This window comes from Colossoma macropomum, unplaced genomic scaffold, assembly GCF_904425465.1.
Source record: "Colossoma macropomum unplaced genomic scaffold, Colossoma_macropomum, whole genome shotgun sequence".
Lineage (NCBI taxonomy): Eukaryota > Metazoa > Chordata > Actinopteri > Characiformes > Serrasalmidae > Colossoma > Colossoma macropomum.
Window position 1 is genome coordinate 34,668,963 of NW_023494784.1, and position 22,741 is coordinate 34,691,703.

General features: G+C 40.1%; 1 protein-coding gene across 15 annotated transcripts in view; it reads left to right on the top strand.

Annotated features, from left to right (window-relative positions):
• The first annotated feature begins 4,896 nt into the window (after positions 1 to 4,896).
• The window catches only part of obsl1b (obscurin like cytoskeletal adaptor 1b), a 35,636-nt gene continuing 17,791 nt past the window's right edge, over positions 4,897 to 22,741 (top strand). For 2 of the 15 annotated variants that reach the window (XM_036569849.1, XM_036569873.1), the window contains exons 1-16: positions 7,952 to 8,718; positions 9,759 to 10,028; positions 10,449 to 10,709; positions 10,805 to 11,110; positions 11,271 to 11,537; positions 11,637 to 11,912; positions 12,079 to 12,354; positions 12,564 to 12,839; positions 13,126 to 13,401; positions 13,706 to 13,981; positions 14,194 to 14,478; positions 14,578 to 14,652; positions 16,954 to 17,226; positions 19,198 to 19,473; positions 19,727 to 20,002; positions 21,306 to 21,581. In XM_036569849.1, coding sequence (XP_036425742.1) covers positions 8,013 to 8,718; positions 9,759 to 10,028; positions 10,449 to 10,709; positions 10,805 to 11,110; positions 11,271 to 11,537; positions 11,637 to 11,912; positions 12,079 to 12,354; positions 12,564 to 12,839; positions 13,126 to 13,401; positions 13,706 to 13,981; positions 14,194 to 14,478; positions 14,578 to 14,652; positions 16,954 to 17,226; positions 19,198 to 19,473; positions 19,727 to 20,002; positions 21,306 to 21,581 — 4,651 coding nt within the window. In that variant the 5' untranslated portion in view covers positions 7,952 to 8,012. Of the gene's footprint in view, positions 5,037 to 7,599; positions 8,719 to 9,758; positions 10,029 to 10,448; positions 10,710 to 10,804; positions 11,111 to 11,270; positions 11,538 to 11,636; positions 11,913 to 12,078; positions 12,355 to 12,563; positions 12,840 to 13,125; positions 13,402 to 13,705; positions 13,982 to 14,193; positions 14,479 to 14,577; positions 14,653 to 16,953; positions 17,227 to 17,382; positions 17,668 to 17,978; positions 18,258 to 19,197; positions 19,474 to 19,726; positions 20,003 to 21,305; positions 21,582 to 22,741 lie in introns of those variants that run through there. The other 13 variants (XM_036569865.1, XM_036569858.1, XM_036569883.1 and 10 more) reach the window with 13 other exon arrangements.

Below are 22,741 nucleotides of genomic sequence, written 5' to 3' on the forward strand. Positions count from 1 at the left end.
TCAAATACTACTAAGGCCCAATCCCATTTCACCCCTTGCCCGTACCACTTAGCCTTACCCCTCTGTTTTGCACATTCACACCTAGGGGTAGGGTGACCCGATTTTTGTTGAGAAAGAGGGGTAGGGTGAAGTGTTAGGGCTACATGGCCCTCCAAACAGAGGTTTTTAGAGACACTCCAAATAGAGTGTTATGAGAAAAAAAGAAAAACCAGCAAGATGGCTGTGCAAGTGGGCAAAAAAATCCCACAAATGTGAGAATTTTCTCCATTAAAAATTTCGATAACCATCAGAGTGTCGTTTTAAATGTATTTTGTTTTTTTTTTCTGAAGAAGCATAAAAAACCTCTAAGAGCATGCTAATTTCTCAGTAGCTAGCAAGCTAAATTTTCCATTCCACCTTAAAGAGTCCAGCAGTTCTGATGCTTGAGAATGTAACTGCTGCTCCATTTAAGGTGGAACGGGGAAATTCAAACGAGAAGCTGGAGGATAACCGACTTCAGCTTCATACCACCAATTAGAGGTGGATGAAAATAAATTATTATCACATTCCACCTCCTTTGAAAGCATATGATGAGCTAAATTTAACTTGGTTAAATTTACAAGGTTGCTGAACTTCACCGCTCCTCTGCTATCACTGCAGACTGGCAGGGTCGCCTACAGAGCACTGCTAGTAGCCTGTTAATGAAGTAATGTTCTTCTTTATTTGAGGGTCCCACTTCATAGGGAAAGACTTCAACCACTACCACTTGTAACTCAGTTCCAAGGGGCAAGGTGACACTCGAAAACAAGGGGTAGGGGTAAAAATAAGAAATGGGATTGGGCCTAAATCAACACTCGAACGTCGCGGTGTGGAATCAAATCCAAAGCTTTGGAGTCGATTCTCGGTTGTTTCTTTCTATCTTGATTTGTCAGTTTTGACTCCCAGCTATGCACGACTCCGGGCTGTCAGGAGTCGACTCCGATTCTCGACTCCTGTCGCTGGAATCGATAGAGTCGACTCCTTGACCTCACATAATTTTAACCAGGACAGCGCCAGAACCGTTGATAAAGGGATACAACATTTATTAAACCATTATTAACATTTACCCAATTTTTGAGCGGCTTATAGTGCTCAAATAAAATTCGGCTTTTTTCATAAAATGAGGGGCGAGAAGAAACTCAGACGTACTCAGTAAAACCGTTAGGTTTCTGTAGTCATGAGCCATTTTTTTATATTTTGAAGAGAAACCAGCTGGATGTTATCTTGTTCCTCTTGAGGTTGACGTTAGCTTCGTATTAGCCAGCTTCTTGCTTGACCTTTCCGGTCCACCTTAAGAATGTAATTAAACTCACACTACTCAAACTTAGACTCTTTCCCGCATTACACGTCGCTCGAGCGGAAAAACACTGTCGAGCCGACGGTCGAAGAGTCGATTCCAAGCGTTTCGACTCTTTGAGTCATTGGCCAAGACTCGACCCCGACCACCACAACTGTTGTACTTGAAGAATCGATTCTTTTGGAATCGATTCCCCATCACTGTTTCTCAGCGTGACTTCATCCGCACGCGTTCTGCACAGACCGTTTGAGTGAAACTCGGTCGAAAGAAAAAGAATAAAACTCAGTAAGTGGTGTTTTGTCAATTATTGATGGTGTTTATGAATATATATCATGATATTCTATAAATGCAGACGTTTATCTTCGAAAAGTATAAGCTAGCATACTCACTGCCTCGGCTAGTTAGCGAATGCTAGAATGCTAACTAAAGCTACACTGTTTGTCAGTTAAGTTTGTCAGTTAGGCTCAAAAATGTACTTTGTGTGGTAACAAGCATTTAAACTGGTTCTATTCAACTCAGATAAATACTACAATAATGAAAAAAATGTAAAGCACAATTTTAGTTTAGGTGAACGAAAGCAGTGTTTTACATTAATTCAAGCTTCAAAGACACTTCAGATCACCTAGCTAACGTTACTGGGCTGTTCCTGTATTTTTAGAGTGTAATGGTAGCTAGCTAGGCTAGTGCAGCTTCCTAACGTTTGGTAATGTAATTTTCTTGCTCTTTATTATTATTTTCTGCCTTTGAACATATTTTGAACTGTGCGTTTTCTCATTAGGCTGAATGAGACTTTTTGAGCATTCTCTTGTTTATCTTTATTTGTGGGCATGGAGCAAGGAAAGGTCCACTGTAACACAGTTAGCTATATTTCATTGCAAAACTGGACTGAACTGTTTGCTTTTCCTTTACTAAACTTAGCAAGAAATAGCGAAGATCTTATAACACGATGTGTGATAACTAGTGCTGTCGTTTGGTAACTTTGAGCTTATTAAGACTTGTTTGGTTGGAATGTGGTCATTGTTCAGTCTGGTTACTCCTATATTTACGTTTCGGTTTTGGTGGATGGGGTGAAACTTAAAAAAAATCTTTTTAAACTTTTGTTGAAATTTGGAATTAAGCAAATGTTTAACACTAAAAAACTTGAGTTTTGAGAGCAAAACTCCAAATCTGTCCTAAAAGTGAACATATAAAAAAGTAAATATTGTTTGAGATGAATTGAAATTAACTACATTAACAGTACATGTCGTGCACTACATTTCTTTATTAGGTTCAGTGGGATTTTTGCCGAGCGTTCTTTGAAGCTTGTCCAGCCTCGCAAATGAGCTACGAAAGAACGCATGAAACATGGAAAGGTCAGTTAATAAACTTGTTAACAGAAATACAGTTTACCACATTTAAATACAAGACTGGATAGAACTATTTAGGACAAGTTAGAGTTATATTTAGCAATAAATCACTTAGCTAAATATGTGACATCAGAGAGGTAAGAAACAGAATTACTGTGCAACTGTAAACAGAACTAGCAGATTAGTGATTGTGAAGGCATGTTGTAATGCATGTAATGTTTGCGTAAAAGAACTGGAAAGTGGAGAAGAGTCTGTGGAGTTTTCACTGTAATTCAGAATTAAATTTTAAAAAAATACATACAAGTAATAAAATAAAAATAAGTAATAAAGGACAACACAAAATATATTTTAAGTTCACTATGAATATATCCAAGAGGCAAAGTAAGACTGTAGTGATTTTAGTTTTCCTTCCAGCAGGGGGAGTGAGGAGCTGTTTGATTATTCTTCTATGTTTGGTATGAGAATCTAATATAGAGCATTTAAACAACATCCAAATGTTTGTTGCATTTGCAGTCAAGCTACAAAGACATTTATGTTAACCATGAAACAGCACCCAACAGTGGAGCGTTCAGCATACTTGATTTTTTGGGAGTGGAAATAAGGTCCATTTCCAGTTAGCAGCTCTTACTGTCTGTGAGGAAAGAGCACAAACTGAATCTTTTCACTTTTTTCTAAAGGGAGAAAAAGAAACAGCCTAGAGAGTTCAGTCTCTGAATGTTCGGGCATTCCTAAGTGCCTTTCATTTGGCTTTGCCAGCTTCAGGCCAACCCCGCCCCCTCACCCCAAGGCCCCAGACAAAAATTATAATAAAAAAAAATATTATATATGTTGTAAATAACATTTCAAATATAGCTTACCACATAGGCCTATAGGAGTGCATGAGTGTGTGTTGCCCCTTCGCAATTATATCATGTTGCTTACATGGTCATAGAACACCTTTAAAAAATGTCCATGCCCGTGCCAAACAGTTGTGTTCCTAGAGAGCTAAAAGTATACCAAAGTGTATGTGAATGGCGTGTTTGTCTTTGTCAAATGAAATGCATGACCAACGATTGTGTGTTGTAACAAGATGATTGTAAAGTATATGAGAGACTTAAAAAGTTAAAGACAAGAGACAATAATGGAGAAGCAGGGTTAAGAAACATAAGCACAAAGCTGTCAGTGCTGCTAATTTTTGCTAATTAATCACATATTTGAAGGACGATCATCTTAACAGCCACAGAGGGCAGTTAACAGAGGCTCAGTTCTGTTATTCTAACAGTACTTTGTGTACACTCCTCGCTTAAAACAGTCTGCAGTAGATCAAGACAGGATGCATTTGCTAATGTCTTCTTTAGCAGTCGGAGGAATGTAGATGTTTCAAAAAGAGGACTGTTAATCCCTGTAAGTTCGTACAAAGCAGCTAGCACAAACTGCTTCATTGCCAGGATGCTAGTCTCAGGGCTCAGGGCGAGATCGGATTACTTCCAATGGCTGAAATCAGAGGAGGGAGTGCAAGACTCAGAGACGTGAGCCTCTAAACAGCTGAGGGTCAGTGCTCCCTTTGCGCAGTCTCTCACATCACACGTGCCAGATCCCCCACAGATTTGACTGTTTCAAAGGTTCATTTCAATCAAGTATCACTTTAATCATATCAAAAATCATATCTAAAGCCCTTTCTGTATTTTGTGGCTAATGGACGTTTGTGTAGACAATAAGAATTAGAGTGCAGCATCAGTCTTGACTGATGAAGACTGGGACCAGGACTCCTTTTCAGAAACTGCCTTTGGAAGACCATGAGTGGTAAAAGCTCTGTACCTTAACTCTAATGGTTTCGTAAGTTTCTGGAGGCTGAAGGGCTGCTGCCCTTCTCCTTAGGTTTTATTGCAAGGTCTCAAGTAAGCCAAGCAATCTGCCCTGGACAAGCTATCCAATCTATCTTTAGCCATTGCGAGCAAGTGAATGGAGAGCCCGACTTATCTTCACTGCTGTCATCGGGACTGCCAGTATTTTTAGGGGACAGCAGCAGCTGCAAAAGCATTTAACAGTCTTCCATGAACAATGACACTCGGGGTGTCTCAGGGCTGAACACCACAGAGGTAGTAGGACCGCTGTAGAGTACGGAGGGACGCTGTCAAACAGCATTGCGAAAGAACGTCATTATCCCAGTGCGGGGCAGGCGGATGCCTGGCAAAATGGACAGGTGACGACGACCGGAAACTGTTGTGGAGCAGCTCTGAAAACGACTTCCTATCGAAGCAAAAGGATTTACACTGAGAGCAGGAAAAGACAACAGGAAGTGAGCATCCAGAGGAGCAGGCCTGGGATTTCAGTGGCAGGATCGGAGGCCTGGCAAGGAATGTATGTCAACAATCAACCCTAGAGACTGAGGAGAGGTAGGTCACATTTGGGTTGCAAAGTGCAGCTTCACTGAGGTCAAAGGTCACTCTAATTAAATCAGAATAACAAACAAGAGGTTAATCTCCTCGTAAACCCCCTAAGAGAGAATGAGAAATGCATCATGCTGTGTTTATATGATGATTTATTGCTTGATAACTGGATGAGATGAGCTCTGATATTATTGCGTCATGCTTTTAAGCATGCAGGTGTTTTCTTAAAGGTTTCTCAAAGTGTAGGAAAGTATCTCAAAACCAGCCAGTGGGTGTTATTTTGATGTATATTTAGCAAAATTTGTCTGGTAGTGACATTTTTAACAAGGGCTTATGCTGTCTTGTGTGGGAGATTTAGTTTATACTTTTGGTTAAAAAGTTGGTTTATAAAGCATCATGAGCTGGAACATGACCACTGACTACTCGTACTCTGACTAATGATAGGGTGAGATAAGATAAGACCAGACAAGACGCTTTATTTTTCATTGTAGTTCATACAACTGAATTTTGTATGGCATCAATCCTTAAAAAAAGCAACACAGACAGTAACCTAATAGGCTACTCTTAATAAAGACTGCTCTTATTGAGAGACTACTCTCACTAAAAACGCTCAGAGAAAGTGACAAGTCCAACATGTGAACAACACACAGTGTCTGATAGATAAAACGTCTCTTATTCATTATTTAAATAATGTGATATATTGAGAGCAGGAAATTGCTGTTGTGAAATAGACACATAATGACTACTATGAATTTAATATTTTAACCCCCCCCTCACCTTCAACTAATGAAAGCAAGTATTTTAAGAACACATTAGGCATATTTTGAGCAAGAATTTTTTTTTGTCTTTCCTTGGTGATCTTAAAAAATTTGTAAGCTTTTGTTAGTATGTAGTAAGCCATGGATAATGTGTTGCACACAGAAATTCACACATTTCCCTGTCATGTTAGAGGCCTATCAGGGAATCATCTTTGAGGTGATGAATAACAAGTTATATGATTTAGTAGGATTGTGTTCCTTGACAGGAGAGCTGTGTGAAGATCAGGACTGTGTATGTAGTGTACCCAGTAAAGCAGATAAACTAGCTTTGGCTGCTGATCCCCTAGCAAGTAATTTCATGAGGCCAACCTTGCAGCCTGATCATACTTGAGAAGCCACCCATAAAAAAATCAGACATGGGGGTATAGAGACAGACTAGGCCTAGACTTAAAGTGCTACAGAAACAGCGTGAAGGATATTTTAGAATGGAGACATATGAACAGTGCAGTGCATGTGTTTCTGTTTCTTATTCTTTTTTAAACAAATGACAAATGAAACTAATTTTGACAATGACATTTAGCAGCCGAATTCTTCAGTGAGTCTGCCAAGAGGGGTGTGATGAAGGCAGAGCATATTTTGACTTCAGGGTCCCTTAGGGTGTGGGCTGCATCTGTGTGCTGGGGTCTGCAAGGTCTGTGTTTGTATGTGCACGCGTGTGTATAGGGTGTGCTTTGTGATACCTGACACATGCCCTCTCGCAGGTCTTTATTTAGGGCAGACTATATAAAGCACTTTCCCATTGAAATACAGCACCAGCTGTGCTTGCTATGTGTTGTGGCCGCTGTTGCACAAGGCCTTTTCACCTCCAGACCCTTGGCTTCGGCTTCTCTCACACATATGGCAAATAGAAAGTTCTGGGGAGTAAATGCCACAGCGAAATGCAATCCTATCCTTTCTCCGGCAAATCTCCCTAGTGCACAAACCACCACCCATACTCAAAAAAGAAGGAAACAGAAACCTGAACAAAGACCCTCATGTGAATCCAGTAAGTAAGACATGTAATTTCAACAAAATTAAACAAGGCAATTGCTTTTGTGTAGCACCTTCAGCAGCAATATTTAGTGCTACAAATAAACAAAGCAGTTTTACACAGAACCGTAATGGCATGAACGATGAATGGTGTGAAAAGTGAGAAACATGAAAAACAGTTACCAAGGAGATAAAATGAGAATGTATTAGAGAAAACAATTAATTAAACAACAGACTTAAATTATTGAGTAAAACGTGGTTATCTTAGCTGTATCTTAGTGTATCTTAGCTTTTATCATACATAAAGTCCCTTTATTTTTTGTCCTTTCCTGAAAATTCTCATGAATGCTAGCTGTAGTAACTGTCTTAAAATTGTGACTTCATTGGAGAGCGTGGATTACTCAGACGACAGAAATGACTCACGAAATGCTTTACCTACCTCAATTTGTTTCTTATCTTTATTCGAAAGGGTAAATTTGTCTCTGGCATTCAGTTTTTGTTGAATAAAGACAGAATCGCTGTTTTCTTTACATGTTTGTTTAATAGCCCAGATAAGAGTATACTAATGTGAGCTTGATTGTATTTGTTAGTCTATAGTTCAGTGGCTAGACTAGCAGTCAGGATTGATTGTTCCTGCAGGGATTGTATTAAACTTTCATGCTAGAATGCCCCTGTAAATTTCAAATTGCAGATATTTAAAAGTCCCTTTCATTTGCTGTAGTGACATGAATCGAACTCTCATTTTACTATAAATAAAAGACATTTTCTCTGTTTTGATCCAGACACCGGGTTACTCCAGAAACAGACAAAAAATCTGACGTCAGTGAGACAGAGACTGAATGCCTGTAGCCTGTTGGGCTGAGGTGAGGCGGGCAAGCGAACAGAGATGGATGTGTTTGGTGGAGCACCACGGTTCCTGGCCTACCCTCGGCCTGTGGTGGTGCAGAGCGGCACAGATGCTGTCCTGAAATGTCAGATTGGGGGTGATCCCAGACCTGCAGTCATATGGGAGAGAAACAATGAAAAAATCCATCCGGGGGGCAGATATCGTGTGTTTGAGGATGGTAATGTCTATAACCTCATCATTACTCTAGTAACAGCAGAGGATAGTGGCCAGTACATATGCAAGGCCAAGAACAGCATAGGGGAAACATATGCTGCAGCAACACTGAAAGTAGAGGGTGAGGCTCAGGAGATGGAGCTGAGGGAAGAGAACAAGCCCCGTTTTCTTATCAAACCCCTGTCTACACGCGTAGGCCGAGGAGAAGATGCTGTTTTCTCGTGTAAGCTCTGGGGTAACCCTAGGCCAGAGGTGGTTTGGGAGAAAGATGGAAAGAAGCTGAACGAAATCTTTGAGAGCACACATTTCAGTGTCGGCTATCAGGATGGAGGATGGTTCCAGTTAAAAATTTTTAAGACACGGGCACCTGATGGAGGGGTGTACACATGCAAGGCCAGGAATGAGTTTGGTGAAAGCCTTGCTGGCGCTGTGCTGCTAGTCGACGCAGGCCCAGGACATGAAGATGAGGGGAATCGCAATGGGTATAGTAATGGACATTGGAAGGCACATCAGGGAAAGCAGAGAAGTGGAAGGCAGGTTTCGACACGACTAAAAGACGAACCTCTGCCAAACTCAGCCAAAGTGAAAATGTTTGCAGTGACAGAAGGAAAACATGCCAAATTCCGCTGCTATGTGACAGGAAAGCCAAAACCAGAAATTATATGGAGGAAAGATGGAAGACTAATCTTGTCTGGAAGGCGGTATCTCTTATATGAAGACCGAGAGGGGTACTTTACACTTAAAGTTCTTTATTGTAAACAACAGGACAATGGGGTATATGTCTGTGCTGCATCCAACACTGCAGGACAAACCCTGAGTGCAGTGCATCTTTCAGTTAAAGGTAAGCTCTTAATCTGAAATAATTCACACAAAACAAAACGCTGTGTTCTGTGATATGTGACATTTGATCACACAGTCTAGTGTATGTTCAAATCAGAAGTGTTTATTTATGTTTTACATATCCAGAGCTTGGTTCTTGTATGTTTAACCACATGAAATGTAGCTTTACTCCAATGCCCAGGCTATACTCATTAAGATAAAGCAGATTCCATGCACTCTCAAGTCTGCAAAGTCACTTAGGTAGGGGGGCCAGTACACGTGATGGTGATCTCCTGAGGTGGGATCATATCACCTCAGACTCACATGGTCAACTAAACCATTAAAAGCAAAATGCTTGTATTGCAATATTGTATAAGGACCAGGCAACACCATAAAAATCAAAATGCATCAGACTCCCTATCACGAATAAGACTATTGAGTATTACAGCAAGCGTGAGGAAGAAAAAACACTATAATTAGAGATGATAAATAGTGGCATAGTCCCAAGCATCTTGACGTGATGTGACTTTACTAGCTAAATGCATATTAATGCATGTAATTTTGATCAGTTTCTCAGTGCCAGTCTTGTAGGCCACCTGCACTGGGCATTTTTTTGCCTTGTTCCTGCTCTAACATGCTTGATTTGCCTTAAGAAATACTTGATCATCATTAGTTAATGATGTGGCTCGGGTGCGGAGAAAGCTGTGCAGTGCAGGTGGGTTTCCAGGACCAAGGTTGGGAAACACCGGTCTACATTCTTTTATTTACTACTGGCTCATACTGTCTGTTGGTGTCAGTTACTGTTTATTTCCTAGACAACTCAACAATGTGTTAATGGCCCTTCCATAGCAAAGTCAAATGATTTTGCTTGTCTCTTTTTATGGGTTCTTTTTAACATGTTTGCTGAGGTGGTTTTTATTTGACTCAACTTATAGTAACTTGTATAAAATTAATAATACATTTAATTAAATGCATGGAGTGGATCAAGTAAATGTGTTAGCACCACAAATCAGAAACTTTTTTGAAAATGTATTATGAAATATCTGTCTTTTTCAACACCAGAACCACCCGTAAGATTCAAGCAACCACTCAGCGACCTTCAGGTCTGGGAGCGGGACCTAGCCATTCTTGAGTGTGAAGTGCCGGAGGACTCCGTGCCCATCACATGGTATTTGGAAGACAGGCGGCTGCAACCAGGAGCTAAATATGGGATGGAAGAGTGGGGGACAAAACGCCGACTCACAATCCGTGACATCGGAATTGACGACGATGGCATCTATCTCTGTGAGATGGCAGATGGAGGAAGAAGCATAGCTGAGGTAGCTGTCAAAGGTAAATATCTAAGAGTCAGTTTAAAACTTTCTGAGCAGGGAGTCAACACAACTCTGATCAAACACACTGCTGTGTCTGATCAACTCATACGAACACAATACACACTAACATGCCATTACCACATCAATGTCACTGCAGTGCTGAGAATGATCCACCACCCAAATAACACCTTCTCTGTAGTGGTCCTGTGGGGGTCCTGACCAGAACAGGTTAAAGGAAGCTATCAAAGTATGCAGAGAAACAGATGCTGTAATGAGGTCTGTAATTGTAGAACTTCAAAGTGCACCTGTATTGAAAGTGGAGCTGATAAAATGGACAAAGAGTATAGATAGAAGGAGGTGTACTTAATAAAGTGGCTGGTTGGTGTAGAATTGTTATATTGACTTTTGATTTCGCATTGCGTTTGCACTTTCTGTGTAGGTACCATTGTAAGAAAGCTTCCCAGAAAAGTGGATGTTTTGGAAGGGGAAAATGCAGCTTTCTGTGTGGAGGTTGAAGAGGAAGAAATGGACATTCACTGGTACAAAGATGGAGTAGAGTTAAGGGAAACGCACCAGACTATCCTCAAATCATTTGGCAGAACTCACATCTTGGTCTTTGTCAATACTACACCCCACGATTCTGGCATGGTTATCTTCTATGTGGGTAGATCAAAGACATCGTCTCAGCTAAGGGTGAAAGGTTAGAAATCAATAATGCATGACCATTTCTTTTTAATCTGAATTCATAACCTTTATAATGTGCATTATTTCACTCTTTTCTTCATGCTTTCTTAGCTGCAAGGCACTGTCCACCTAGCTGTCCTATAGGAGTGCAGATAAACACAGAGCGTGCAAATGCAGCACTCCTGTCCTGGGTTCCAGCACAGGACTGTCGGAAGAATCCACCCTCGGGCTACATCCTTGAGAGACAGGAAATGGGCTCTCAGGAGTGGCTGCAGTGTCTCACTACTGACTCAGCAACCTCTGTGGAGATTCTTGGTGACAGTGTTCCCTGTGAAGCTGACTACAGATTCCGTATTTGCAGCATTAACAAGTATGGAAGAAGTGGGTATGTGGAGTTCCCTCGAGCGGTTCACCTAGGTAAGAATAGTGCATGTTTATTTATATTTAGTTGTGTCTGCATTCATGGTTGGCATGGGTGATTGACTGCAATTAAGAATTTAGTTTCATTTAAACAATTTCTTTTGTTTCAACTTTGTTGAACACATACATATCAACAAAACACTTGTGTCTTTTCCAGTTCCAGTGGCCAAAATACAAGCACCTTTACAAGATGCCTTGGTGCCAGAGGGTCAGGATGCCTGTTTTTCCATCGAGCTGTCTGCATCAGTCATAGGCACTTGGTTTTTAAATGGCAACCAACTTCAGGAAGACGAACGTTTCTCCATCAGGCGGTCTCGTACGCACCAGTCCCTTCGCATTCGTGGTGTACGAGACACTGACAATGGAGCTGAAATCACCTTCATTGCATATGGAATTCGGGATTCAGCAGCTTTGTATATACAAGGTAGGTACCTGTATGTGCTTTACTGGTGCTCCTCAAGTATAGGGATGATGAGGAAATAATCAATCAATGCATTGTATACATATTTCTTTTAACATGCAGCTCCATTGGTTAAATTTACTCCACTTTCTGAAATGGACCGAAATAAGTTTGTGGAAGTTGGCAATCCAATAGTGCTCTACTGTGAGCTTTCTGATCCTGAAGCCCAAGTCCGCTGGTATAAGAACGGCATTGAACTGCACTCAGTAGAAGGTCTTCACATCCAGTCGGAAGGAACAATGAGGAGAATCGTCATTCAATCAGCTGAGTTCTCCCATTCAGGAGTTTATACCTGTGATGCCATAGATGATGTCATCAGGTTTAATGTGGAAGTCGAAGGTGAGTCTTGTCCGTAATTTCAACTAACAAAACTACTAACCAGAATCATCTGATGACTGGTTTGAGTTTTACCTGGTTCATATGTGTTGTTTGAATGCCCGAACTTGCATTGAAATATCACACGCAACATGAGCAACCACAATAACACTGATCAAAACACCTATAGCTCCACCTGTGAGATTCACAGTGCTTCCTGACGTTGAGAGAAACAAGTCCATTGAAGCTGGTTCTCCAATTATACTTCAATGTGAGCTCTCAGATCCAAGTGCCCAGGTCTTCTGGTACAAAGATGGAGCAAAACTCCTGCCACAGAGTGGACTAGACATCCAGTCTGATGGCACTAAGAGATCACTGGTAGTCCAAAAGGCTGAATTTTTCCATTCCGGGGTGTACAGCTGCAAGACAAAGGGTGCTGCAGTCCAGTTCAATGTGGAAGTCAAAGGTGATTTAGTTTTATTTTGGTCAACATGAGGAATTACTCAATAGTGTTTGACCAGTATTATGCATTTTTATGCAGATAGTATGCAACATAACAAAACTTTATTATTGCAAAGTTGTTTAAATCAAATTTGTTCAGTGTTTGAATGAAGAGCTATTAGAAGTGTGATTTTCAAGAAGTGGGAATTTAAAAATACTTTAAAATATCTATAGCTCCACCAGTGAGGTTCTCAGCTGTCCCAGACAATGAGAGGAGAAAGTGCACTGAAGCAGGCTGCGCAGTCATTCTACAGTGCGAGATATCAGACTCAACTGCACAGGTCCACTGGTTCAAGGATGGAAAGCAAATTTTCGTAGAATCTGGAATAGACTTCCAATCAGAGGGCCGTGTACGGAAATTAATCATTCAGACAGCAGCCCTGTCTCACTCTGGTGTGTACAGGTGCACAACAAAAGATGACGCCGTCGAGTTTCATGTGGAGATCAGAGGTGATTCTGCCATCTTTGTTATTGTTTGTATAACAAATATTAACTTGATGTCCTCTTTCATTAATGCCACTAATATTTAGTGCCTTCTGTGTTGTTCTTCTGTGACATTCTTTAAAGATGTTTCAGAGGTATTTGTTGCCTTCAGATTGTAGCTTTTAGACATACCTTTTCAGGCATCATTTGTTAAATGTTGTCTCAATGTCTTAGATATTCTTTTTTATTTGTTCATGTGGAAAAAATCCTCTGTTACAATCTTGATGGTTCTGTCGTGAATCATGACCTGTAGCTGTACCAGTGCGGTTCTCAGCTGTTCCTGAAATTGAGAAGAATAAATGCATTGAAGCTGGCAGTGCTTTTGAGCTTTGCTGTGAGGTATCAGACCCTACAGCCCACGCCCGCTGGTACAAGGATGAATTAGAGCTCCTCCCAGAGACTGGCTGGGACACTCAGGCTGAGGGCACACTGAGGATGTTGGTAGTCCAGTCAGCAGATCCCAGTCACTCTGGACTTTACCACTGCAACACGTCTGATGACTATGTCCAGTTCACTGTGGATATCAAAGGTGATTTGTGGTTTTTTGAGAAAGCCAGTAAGCCAAACTGCATTTTTTTAACTAGATGCAAACTAACAAAAAAAAAGCTTATTGCGTTGTCTGTGTCTCATAGCATTACTGTTATGGACATGCCTCTTACCTATGCATCCTGTCTTGTGGGCAACTGTTTGATACTGTTGTTAAATGTTTTGCATTACTTTGTTTAACTTGCTTCTTGGCAGAAGGTCTGAGACATCACAGATTAATCAGGATGGGAAATTCTTCTATAAACTGTGAGATATTAATGTTATGTATATTCCACAATCATGTAAAGCTCCACCGGGGAAGTTCTCAGCCTTACCAGAGATTCTGAAGAACCAGCTGTTTGAAGCAGACTACCTCACTGATCTACGCTGTGAGATCTCAGACCCTCCAGCCAAGGTGTGTTGGTATGAGGATGGAGCAGAGCTCAACTCAAAAAGTCAACCTCATATCAAAAAGGAGGATTCCAGAAGGACACTAACTGTCAAGACAGCACAGGCCTCCGAGTCGGGACGGTACGACTGTGTGAGAAAGGATGATGTCATCCAGTTTAATGTACAAGATGAAGGTGATTTTTTGAATATTTGCCTGTAATCTACTAGCTTTTAGAGTGGCAACTAACAACTTTGCGCTCTGTGTAGGTTTTCCGCTCTCTTTGCCTGTATTTTCACAATGGAACTTGTATATATCATTGGCTTTTAATAGCCATTACACATTTTAGTTTAAATAACTAGTCATCGAAACTGTATAAAGTATTCCTGTATCAATGATCATCTGTAGCTCAACCTTTGAAATTGCTGGATGTTCCTGAAGTTGAGAAGAACACATGTATTGAAGAAAGCACCCCTGTTGTACCACAATATAAAATCTTGGATTCCACTGAATGTGGCTATCATTTAAAAGATGAGGGAGAGATTCTGCTTCAAGCTGAAATTGAGTCTGAACCTCAGATTAAATTGGAAGGATCCAAAAGTCCTTTAATCGTCAAGTCATCTGAGATACCTCACAATGGGACAAACAGACCTAGGACACCAGATGATCCCATCCAGGTTAATGTGGATAAAGGTGCTATGCCAGTATTAATTTGTATCCCATTCTGAATTAGGAGCATTGACATGGTTGAGGCTAGTCAGCTTATTGTGTTCTTTGTGGCTTTCCTAACAGCCGAGCTGTCTCACTCTGAGGTGTACAAGGGTGAGATCTATGATGACTCTGTCCCGTGCACTGTGGATATTAAAGGTGATATAATGCTACTTCACCCTGAGCATACTTAACCCAGTGCCTCTGCGCCACTAACCACGGTGGTGTTTAACCCTTTTTAAGGCTGTTCCTCGAGATGCTGAGGCAATGCACCTTGGTTTACCCATCCCTGAAAATGCTTCCCAAACTAATCCTGCTATCATGTCTTAATTCAACATCCAGTTGGTCTGCAAACCCTTCTTCCCAGCTAACAATCATGTAAAATTTTACTTGCAAATCTTCATTCTTGCCGCACAACATTACAGTAAACTTTCCATTTGCTTGAGTTATCTTCCCCATGCTATTCAGAGCCACTATCATTATTTCTTGCAATGACCTTATGAAGTGGGAATGAAAGAACAGATGCTTGAAATAGAATGAGTGAGTGGGTGAATGAAATGATGAACACAGCAGAACAGATACTAATGAAAAAGGATCATCAAGTAACAATGTTTTCTGTTTTTGCTTTACCCAGTGTTTGACTTGTTTCTAGACCACTCTGTGATATGGTCGTCTCTCTTATTTTTCTTTTCTATGTTCTAAAATCTTGACATTAACAATCAATGAGAACAAGTCTTTATCAGCACTTCTGACTAAGAAGATGGAAACATACTGAAAGTTTTCTTTGTGCATATCACACAACCATTGCTGAATCCCTGATGTTTACAGCAGTTCCTGAGGTTGCAAACAGCGAGATTACTACAGAAGGATGCCCAGATGAAGTCCAACATGTGATATCGGATTCTTCTGCCCAAGTCTGCAGCTACAAGGAAGAAAATCCACCAGAACCTCAACCTATCCAGCCACAGCATCAACCTATCCAGCCACAACCCCAACCTATCAAGCCGCAGCCTATCCAGCCACAACCTCAACCTATCCAACCGCAACCTCAACCTATCCAACCACAACCCCAACCTATCCAACCACAATCCCTACTTATCCAGCCACAGCCTATCCAGCCACAACCTCAACCTATCCAACCGCAACCTCAACCTATCCAGCCACAACCCCAACCTATCCAACCACAATCCCTACTTATCCAGCCACAACCTATCCAGCCACAACCTCAACCTATCCAACCGCAACCTCAACCTATCCAGCCACAACCCCAACCTATCCAACCACAATCCCTACTTATCCAGCCACAACCCCAGCCTGTCCAGCCACAACCTCATCCTATCCAGCCAGAACCCAAACCTATCCAGCCAGAACCCAAACCTATCCAGCTAGAACCCAAACCTGTCCAGCCAGAACCCAAACCTATCCAGCCAGAATCCCAACCTATCCAGCCAGAACTCCTACCTATCCAGCCAGAACTCCTACCTATCCAGCCACATCCTCAACCTATCCAGCCACAACCTCAACCTATCCAGCTAGAACCCCAACTAATCCAGTCACAACCTCAGCCTATCCAGACAGAACCCCAAACTATCCAGCCACAACCTCAACCTATCCAGCCACAACCTCAACCTATCCAGCCAGAACCCCAACCAATCCAGCCACAGCCTCAGCCTATCCAGACAGAACCCCAACCTATCCAGCCACGTCAACCTGTCCAGCCAGAACCCCAACCTATCCAGCCACAACCCCAATCTATCCAGCCACAACCTCATCCTGTCCAGCCACAACCTCAACCTATTCAGCCACAACCTCAACCTGTCCAGCCACAACCTCAACCTGTCCAGCCACAACCTCAACCTATCAAGCTGGAAACAGAGTACATTTTTGAAGAGGATCGAAGTCACTTGAAAGTGCAAGAGATTTGTACGGATGACGATGTTTTAGCATTTAAGGTGGATCGTGAAGGTGATTTAAATAGTTAGCTCCATCATTCAGCAAATAATGATGAGAGCAAAATACATGCCATTTCAACATAACCATCTAATTCCATTTTCCATTCTGATTCATTAACTGAATCTGAATAACTTAAAAATAAACAACTTGCATGACTTACAAATGTGGTCTGGGGAGGTTTTCACAGGGTTCATGAAGTTACTTGAGATTCGATAAATAAATAAATAAATCCACTGAGACATATTTATACCTAACAAAGACCATCTTTCCATGAAAAATGACTAATATAATAGTATTTGAAATCACAATCACCTAAAAAGTAGTGAATAAAATTGTATGTTGTTTTTAATGTACTGAAAACTAGTAATATATATCGAATTAAAGATAGCAATATAATCAGCTTTGATGTGGGTTTCGGATTCAATCTGAACCTGTCAGCTTGAGACGTTGTTCTATTTTCCTTTATAATAATACAAATCTCTCTCTATATGGCTTGATACACCTTAGCCCCAAAGACGAATTTCTCAACTCGTCGTGAAGTGCCGGACAACAAGCCTCCTGAAGCAGAATGTCTCAGAGTGCTGAATGAGATCTCTGAGCAGAAGGCCCAAATCTGTGGGCAAGGAGAAATATCGATAGTCCACCAACAAGATGCGACAAACGCCACATCTCATCTCATCTCAGAGAAACAGTTTGCCCAGTTATCAAAGAAGCCTCACAAAGAGGTGTACAGAGCTGAGACTAAGGATCAGCCTGTGACATACCAAGATGAAGTAAAAGGTGACTCAAGGCTATGTGTTTAACATACTATTAATTAGTAAAAAGCAACTAACACTGTCTTGCCTTTTACTCAAATGCTCTGCAACTGAGAGAGGTGTACTCTCCTTAATTAGATAACTCATTTTATGACACAACTTTGTCTCTCCAAAACTGAAGCACCTGCACCTAAACTGGTGAAATTTGCCCCACTACCTGAGACTGCCAGGAACAAGACCATTGAAAGTGGCATGCCTCTAGTACTGCAATGTGAGATAGCAGACCCAGAAGCTCCAGTTTCTTGGTACAAGGATGGAATACAGCTTCAAACTAAAAACGGATTAGTGATCCAGTCAGAGGACCGCATACGGAGGCTGGTTGTTCCAACCGCAGAGCTCTGTCACTCAGGGGTGTACAACTGCGAGGCAATGGATGATGTCATAAAATTTAAGGTGTATGTCAAAGGTGATTTAAAAATTAGTTTAATCCATGTTATAATCCATCGTTAGTATAACGCAAGTCACATAAAACATAACAAACCAATATTGAACCCTTAATCTGAAAATTTTGCAAATAACAATAGATCCACTAAAAAATAAGCATAACACATTTGTGTAAGTGTTATATAACTTTGCATAGCTTTCTGTAAATAAATACATTTTCTTTTCTAGTGCATGAAAACAATTGATCGCAAGTTATTTTATCATACTTAAAACATACTTGTCAAAAATAAAATTAACCACTTTCTTTAAAACATGCTTAATCAAACCTTTTAGCTACACAGCTGAAAAGTCCAACAATCCCTGAGACTGAGAAGAATGAATTGACGTCAATTGAAGCAGACACTCTGAGGGTTCCACAAAGCGAGATATTAGATTCTACAGCCCAGGTCTGCTGGTACAGAGAAGGAGAAGAGCTCCTTCAAAAAAGTTTAGCTGTCAACGAGTCAGAAGATACTTTGAGCACTCTTGTCCAATCCGCTGAGCTGTCTGACTCTGGAATATACAGTTGTGAGACAAAGGATACCACCATCCAGTTTACTGTGGATCCACCAGGTGATTTCTTCATCGTCTTTGACAGCTCAACCCATCTGATTACAATACTAACCCCTTCAATCATGCAATGGTCACTAGTAGTCACTGTGTTTAAAACTTTGTTTAAACTGAAATTCTAGATGCATCACACCATTCCAACTATCCACTGTAAGTAAGCTAATTAATGTAACTGAGAGAAAACAGTAACAAAAATCTTAAAAGTAGCTAGGTATTTCCTAAATTTAAGATGGATGCTTGATCTCAGATGATTAGCCATCCAATGATATTAACAATAGAATTTATGAAAAATTCAGTTATTGAAATTTCAGTTTTGCAGCAACTGTATCTTCAACTTGAAAGGCCATCTGTGCTACTTCTTACTGATATTCACTATGACTACATTTAAAACAATTTACAACATAACTTTAACCTCACACATCCCTTGCTAACATTCAAAAGGCCTTACAGAACCCAGAGGGGAATCATGTTGCAGCAAAATTCCTGTTATTATTAGATCTATATCTAATTACACAATGTAACTTATCATTTTAAATCCTCTACTTTCCTGACAAGTAAGGGTAATGTGTGTAATAAACTACTAAAAATCCTTTTCCATCAAACTTATAATTCACTCTTCATGTTCCCTTTTGTCCTTATTGTTAAAAGTCTGTGGCTTTCAGTAGTCTCAGTCATTTACTCTTGCGCTACTAATTTTACATCATGTCCATGTTATTATTGTCTAAGCGTGTTTGTTTTTTATGTCTAAGCTTTTGGCTTGCCTGTATATTCTTATAGGCATTCAAATGTGCCATTATCTCTCTTATATGACAAATCACCAATTTAAGCAATAATTTGGTGCAACTCTGAAGAATCTCTGTAGATACAATACTTTTAAATGTATGTATTTGTTCTGTAAGAACTATCTATATCAGTAATTGTATCCTTGTAATGATGCCCATAGTACCACCAGTGAAGTTCTCCGCAATCACTGAAGCTCAGAGGAACAGAAATGCTGTAGTTGGAGAGCCCTTTGAACTGCAGTGTGAGGTCTCAGATGCTGCTGCACAGGTTTGCTGGTACAAAGATGGGAATGATTTGCGGTCTCAAGCTGGAGTTTTCATTCTGTCTGAAGGTGCAATACGAAAACTCAGAGTGCAGTCAGCTCAATTGGCTCACAGTGGAACATACAGTTGCAAGACAGACACTGATGCCATTACATTCAACGTGGAAATCAAAGGTGATTTGCAGACAACTCCTTAATTCTGGACACAGCATGAGTTTAGTCTTCATCATAGTTAGTTTCGACCGAAGCCTAACAGCTAAATAACTTGGCTTATTTCTTGATTGTCAGTATAACAAAAGTGAAGTACAAGTAAAGCTAAGTACGTGGAAAAACACTGCTTATGTTTTACAATAGAAAAACTTACAGCCTTTCCCATTTGTCTATTACATCAACCTGATTTTGTTTCTATGCTACTCATAAATTGTAGTGCCATCACTGAGGTTCAAACCACTGTCAGAGATGGAGAGGAACATACGCGTTGAAGTAGGCTCGCCATTTGTTCTGAAATGTGAGATTTCAGACTCTGCAGCCCAAGTTTGCTGGTATAAAGATGGCTCAAAACTCTCCCCCAAAAATGGACTTAATATCCAAACCGATGAAAATTTGAGGATATTAAGTGTTCAGTCAGCCAAGCTTTCTGACAGTGGACACTACACCTGTGGCATTCCTGATAATGCTGTATCATTCAAAGTGGACGTTCAAGGTGATTTTCGTGATTCTGCTGCATAAAGTATGCCACTGTTTAGAGCTTTGGAATCACCCTTCATCTATTTAATCAAAATGGTCATTAAGTACAAGTTATTCATTTTTTGGTATCAGGAAAAAAGAGAAAACAACAAAAAACTCTTATTATAGCTTCTGTTGTTTTCAGATGACTCATGTTCAGTTTTCTCACACCTCCCAAGTTTAGTTTTGGTTGTATTTTCTGCTTCTTACGATCCAAGTAATTTGAAACTTTAAAATTTGCAAATTTTCATTTTATTTTTTTCTTTTCTTTGGGGTGGTCCTCTTCTCAGTAAGGGTTTCTTGACAGCTGGACATCCTTTCAGATACATAACAATGACTGGTCTTCTCACAGTGGAAGGATGGACAGAAACACCTGTGGATTTTTTTTATATCTATAGCAAGTGTGGAGGTTGGTTTTCTCTCAAAGATGAAAGCTTTAGGTGCCGTTTATCTGTTGGTGACAGTTTTGGGAATCTACCAGGTCTTGCACAGTTATTAGGAGTCTAATTTTCTCTATATCTTTTAATCATTTTTTGAATTCATGTTTGGAAGCTCCTATTTTTCACCTATTTTTTTCATTATTCAAGTGGATTATCTAATCAGAAATATCTCCAAAAAATGAACAGTTTGTACATAATGACCGTTTTGACTGGAAGGCTCTGATTTCCTACAGTACTATACATGTATAAAATGATTCTATTATGATGCTACTACTCTACAACTTCACAGATTTCAGCTAATTTAAGGAAAACTAAAAATAACTAAAATAAAATAATGACCGAGAAAGCTGTGTAATATTAAGATCCAGAATGCATTGTATTTTAAGTGATCAAATTTTTAAGCAGATTACAAAGATTGTTGTAAACAGATAGTTACATAATTTCAAACTCTTGATGTCCCCAATAAAACTGAAATGCTGAGTACCTATATGTCTAGCATACAATATTTCATTGAATAGCAGCAATAATTATTATGACGTGATTCCAAAGGGCAGTTATATATAGTGTAGATATATTTTAATTTGTATCCACAGCCTCTAGGAAAATTGATTATAGGGAAGTTGATTCTAGGGAATTTGATTGCCTTCTAACATTCTACTGCATCTATTTAAATTTAAGTTATAACATGATATGCAATTATGTCTGAGCTCAAGTATGAAAGTATCCTTTGACTAACAAATTGCCAGTATGATTATCTGAATAGACTATCAGAGTGTTTTGTAGTAGATGTTCTTTTGGTCCCTCATTTGTCATGTTTCTCAATCTCAAAAATTTCCATAGTTCCTCCCATAAGGTTCTCAGCACTTCCAGAGGTTGCAAGGAACAAGTTCATTGAAGCAGGCTGCCCCATTGTACTTCAGTGTGAAATCTCTGACCCAACTGCCCAAGTTTCCTGGCTCAAAGATGGAGTGCCACTCCTTCAACAGGCTGGACTTGACATCCAATCAGAGGGCACCATGAGGACAATGATCATTCATTCAGCTGAGCTCAAACACTCGGGAGTGTACAGCTGTGAAACTAGGGATGATCGCATAGCATTCAAGGTGGATGTTGCAGGTGATTTTGAGTCTATGTACTATTTCTCAAAACCACTAACAATATGTCAAATAACGCTTCATCCACTAAATGCTGTTTGTCCTTATCAAACTTTAACAAGTAAATGTATGTAACCAAATAGTGAAAACCTCATTATGTGAAAATCCAAACACAAATCCTTCACCACCAATAAAAATACATGTCAATATTTACACAAGTCATACTGTTTTATTTTACAAAGCATCTGAACATTTTACATTTCTTTACTGCTCATTCTGGTAACATTTAAACATGTTTTGAGAAACAACATGTAACATGGTGTACCCTCCACTATGATTAATGATCAGTAAACGTTTCATTCGTACACACCTTTTTGTCTTTTTTCCCCTCATCCATCAGTAAATGGATCCCTAACTTTAAAGAAAAGCATTGGCAGAGAAACTATGTCTACAAATCTGGTAATTACATGAATTTCTTTGAATGAATGAAAATACTCCTAGCTCCACCAGTGATGTTCACTGATGTCCCTGAGATTGAGAAGAACAAGTCCATTGAAGCAGGCTCGTCTATCGTTCTCCAATGTGAGATATCTGACCCCACAGCCCTGGTCCAATGGTACAAGGATGGAATCCAGCTCCTCCCTCAATCTGGAGTTTTCATGCTATCAGAGCACAACATGAGGACACTGATTATCCAGTCAGCCAAGTTTTCCCACTCTGGGTTTTACAGTTGTAATACAGCTGATGATATCAGCGATTTTTATGTGGACATCGAAGGTGACACATAAAGCTTATCTGAAAGACTGTCATATCACTAACAAATACATCATTGTGTACTGTTCCATTTTTGTTGGTTGAAAGCATTCTTCTTTATCTTTGGACATATCCATTCTGCTGCTTCTGTGGGCTACTTAACCATTTTGCTAATACAGGATCATTGTTATTTGATCCTGCACAAAGCTATTTGCAATATTTCTGCCCCATTCGCCATTCTTAGTTGCCGTCTACGCAGCGTCTTGGTGCTTTGTGTTTAGGAAGAAACCATGTAAGGGGATTAGCATGCCAAGTGAACGTTATTTCTGTACTTAACTGCACTTCACCCTCACAAAGCTTTCATTAACTATTATTTCTTGGTATTATTTTTGGCTTTTAGAGTGGAGACAGATTTCTCCAGAGCTGCCA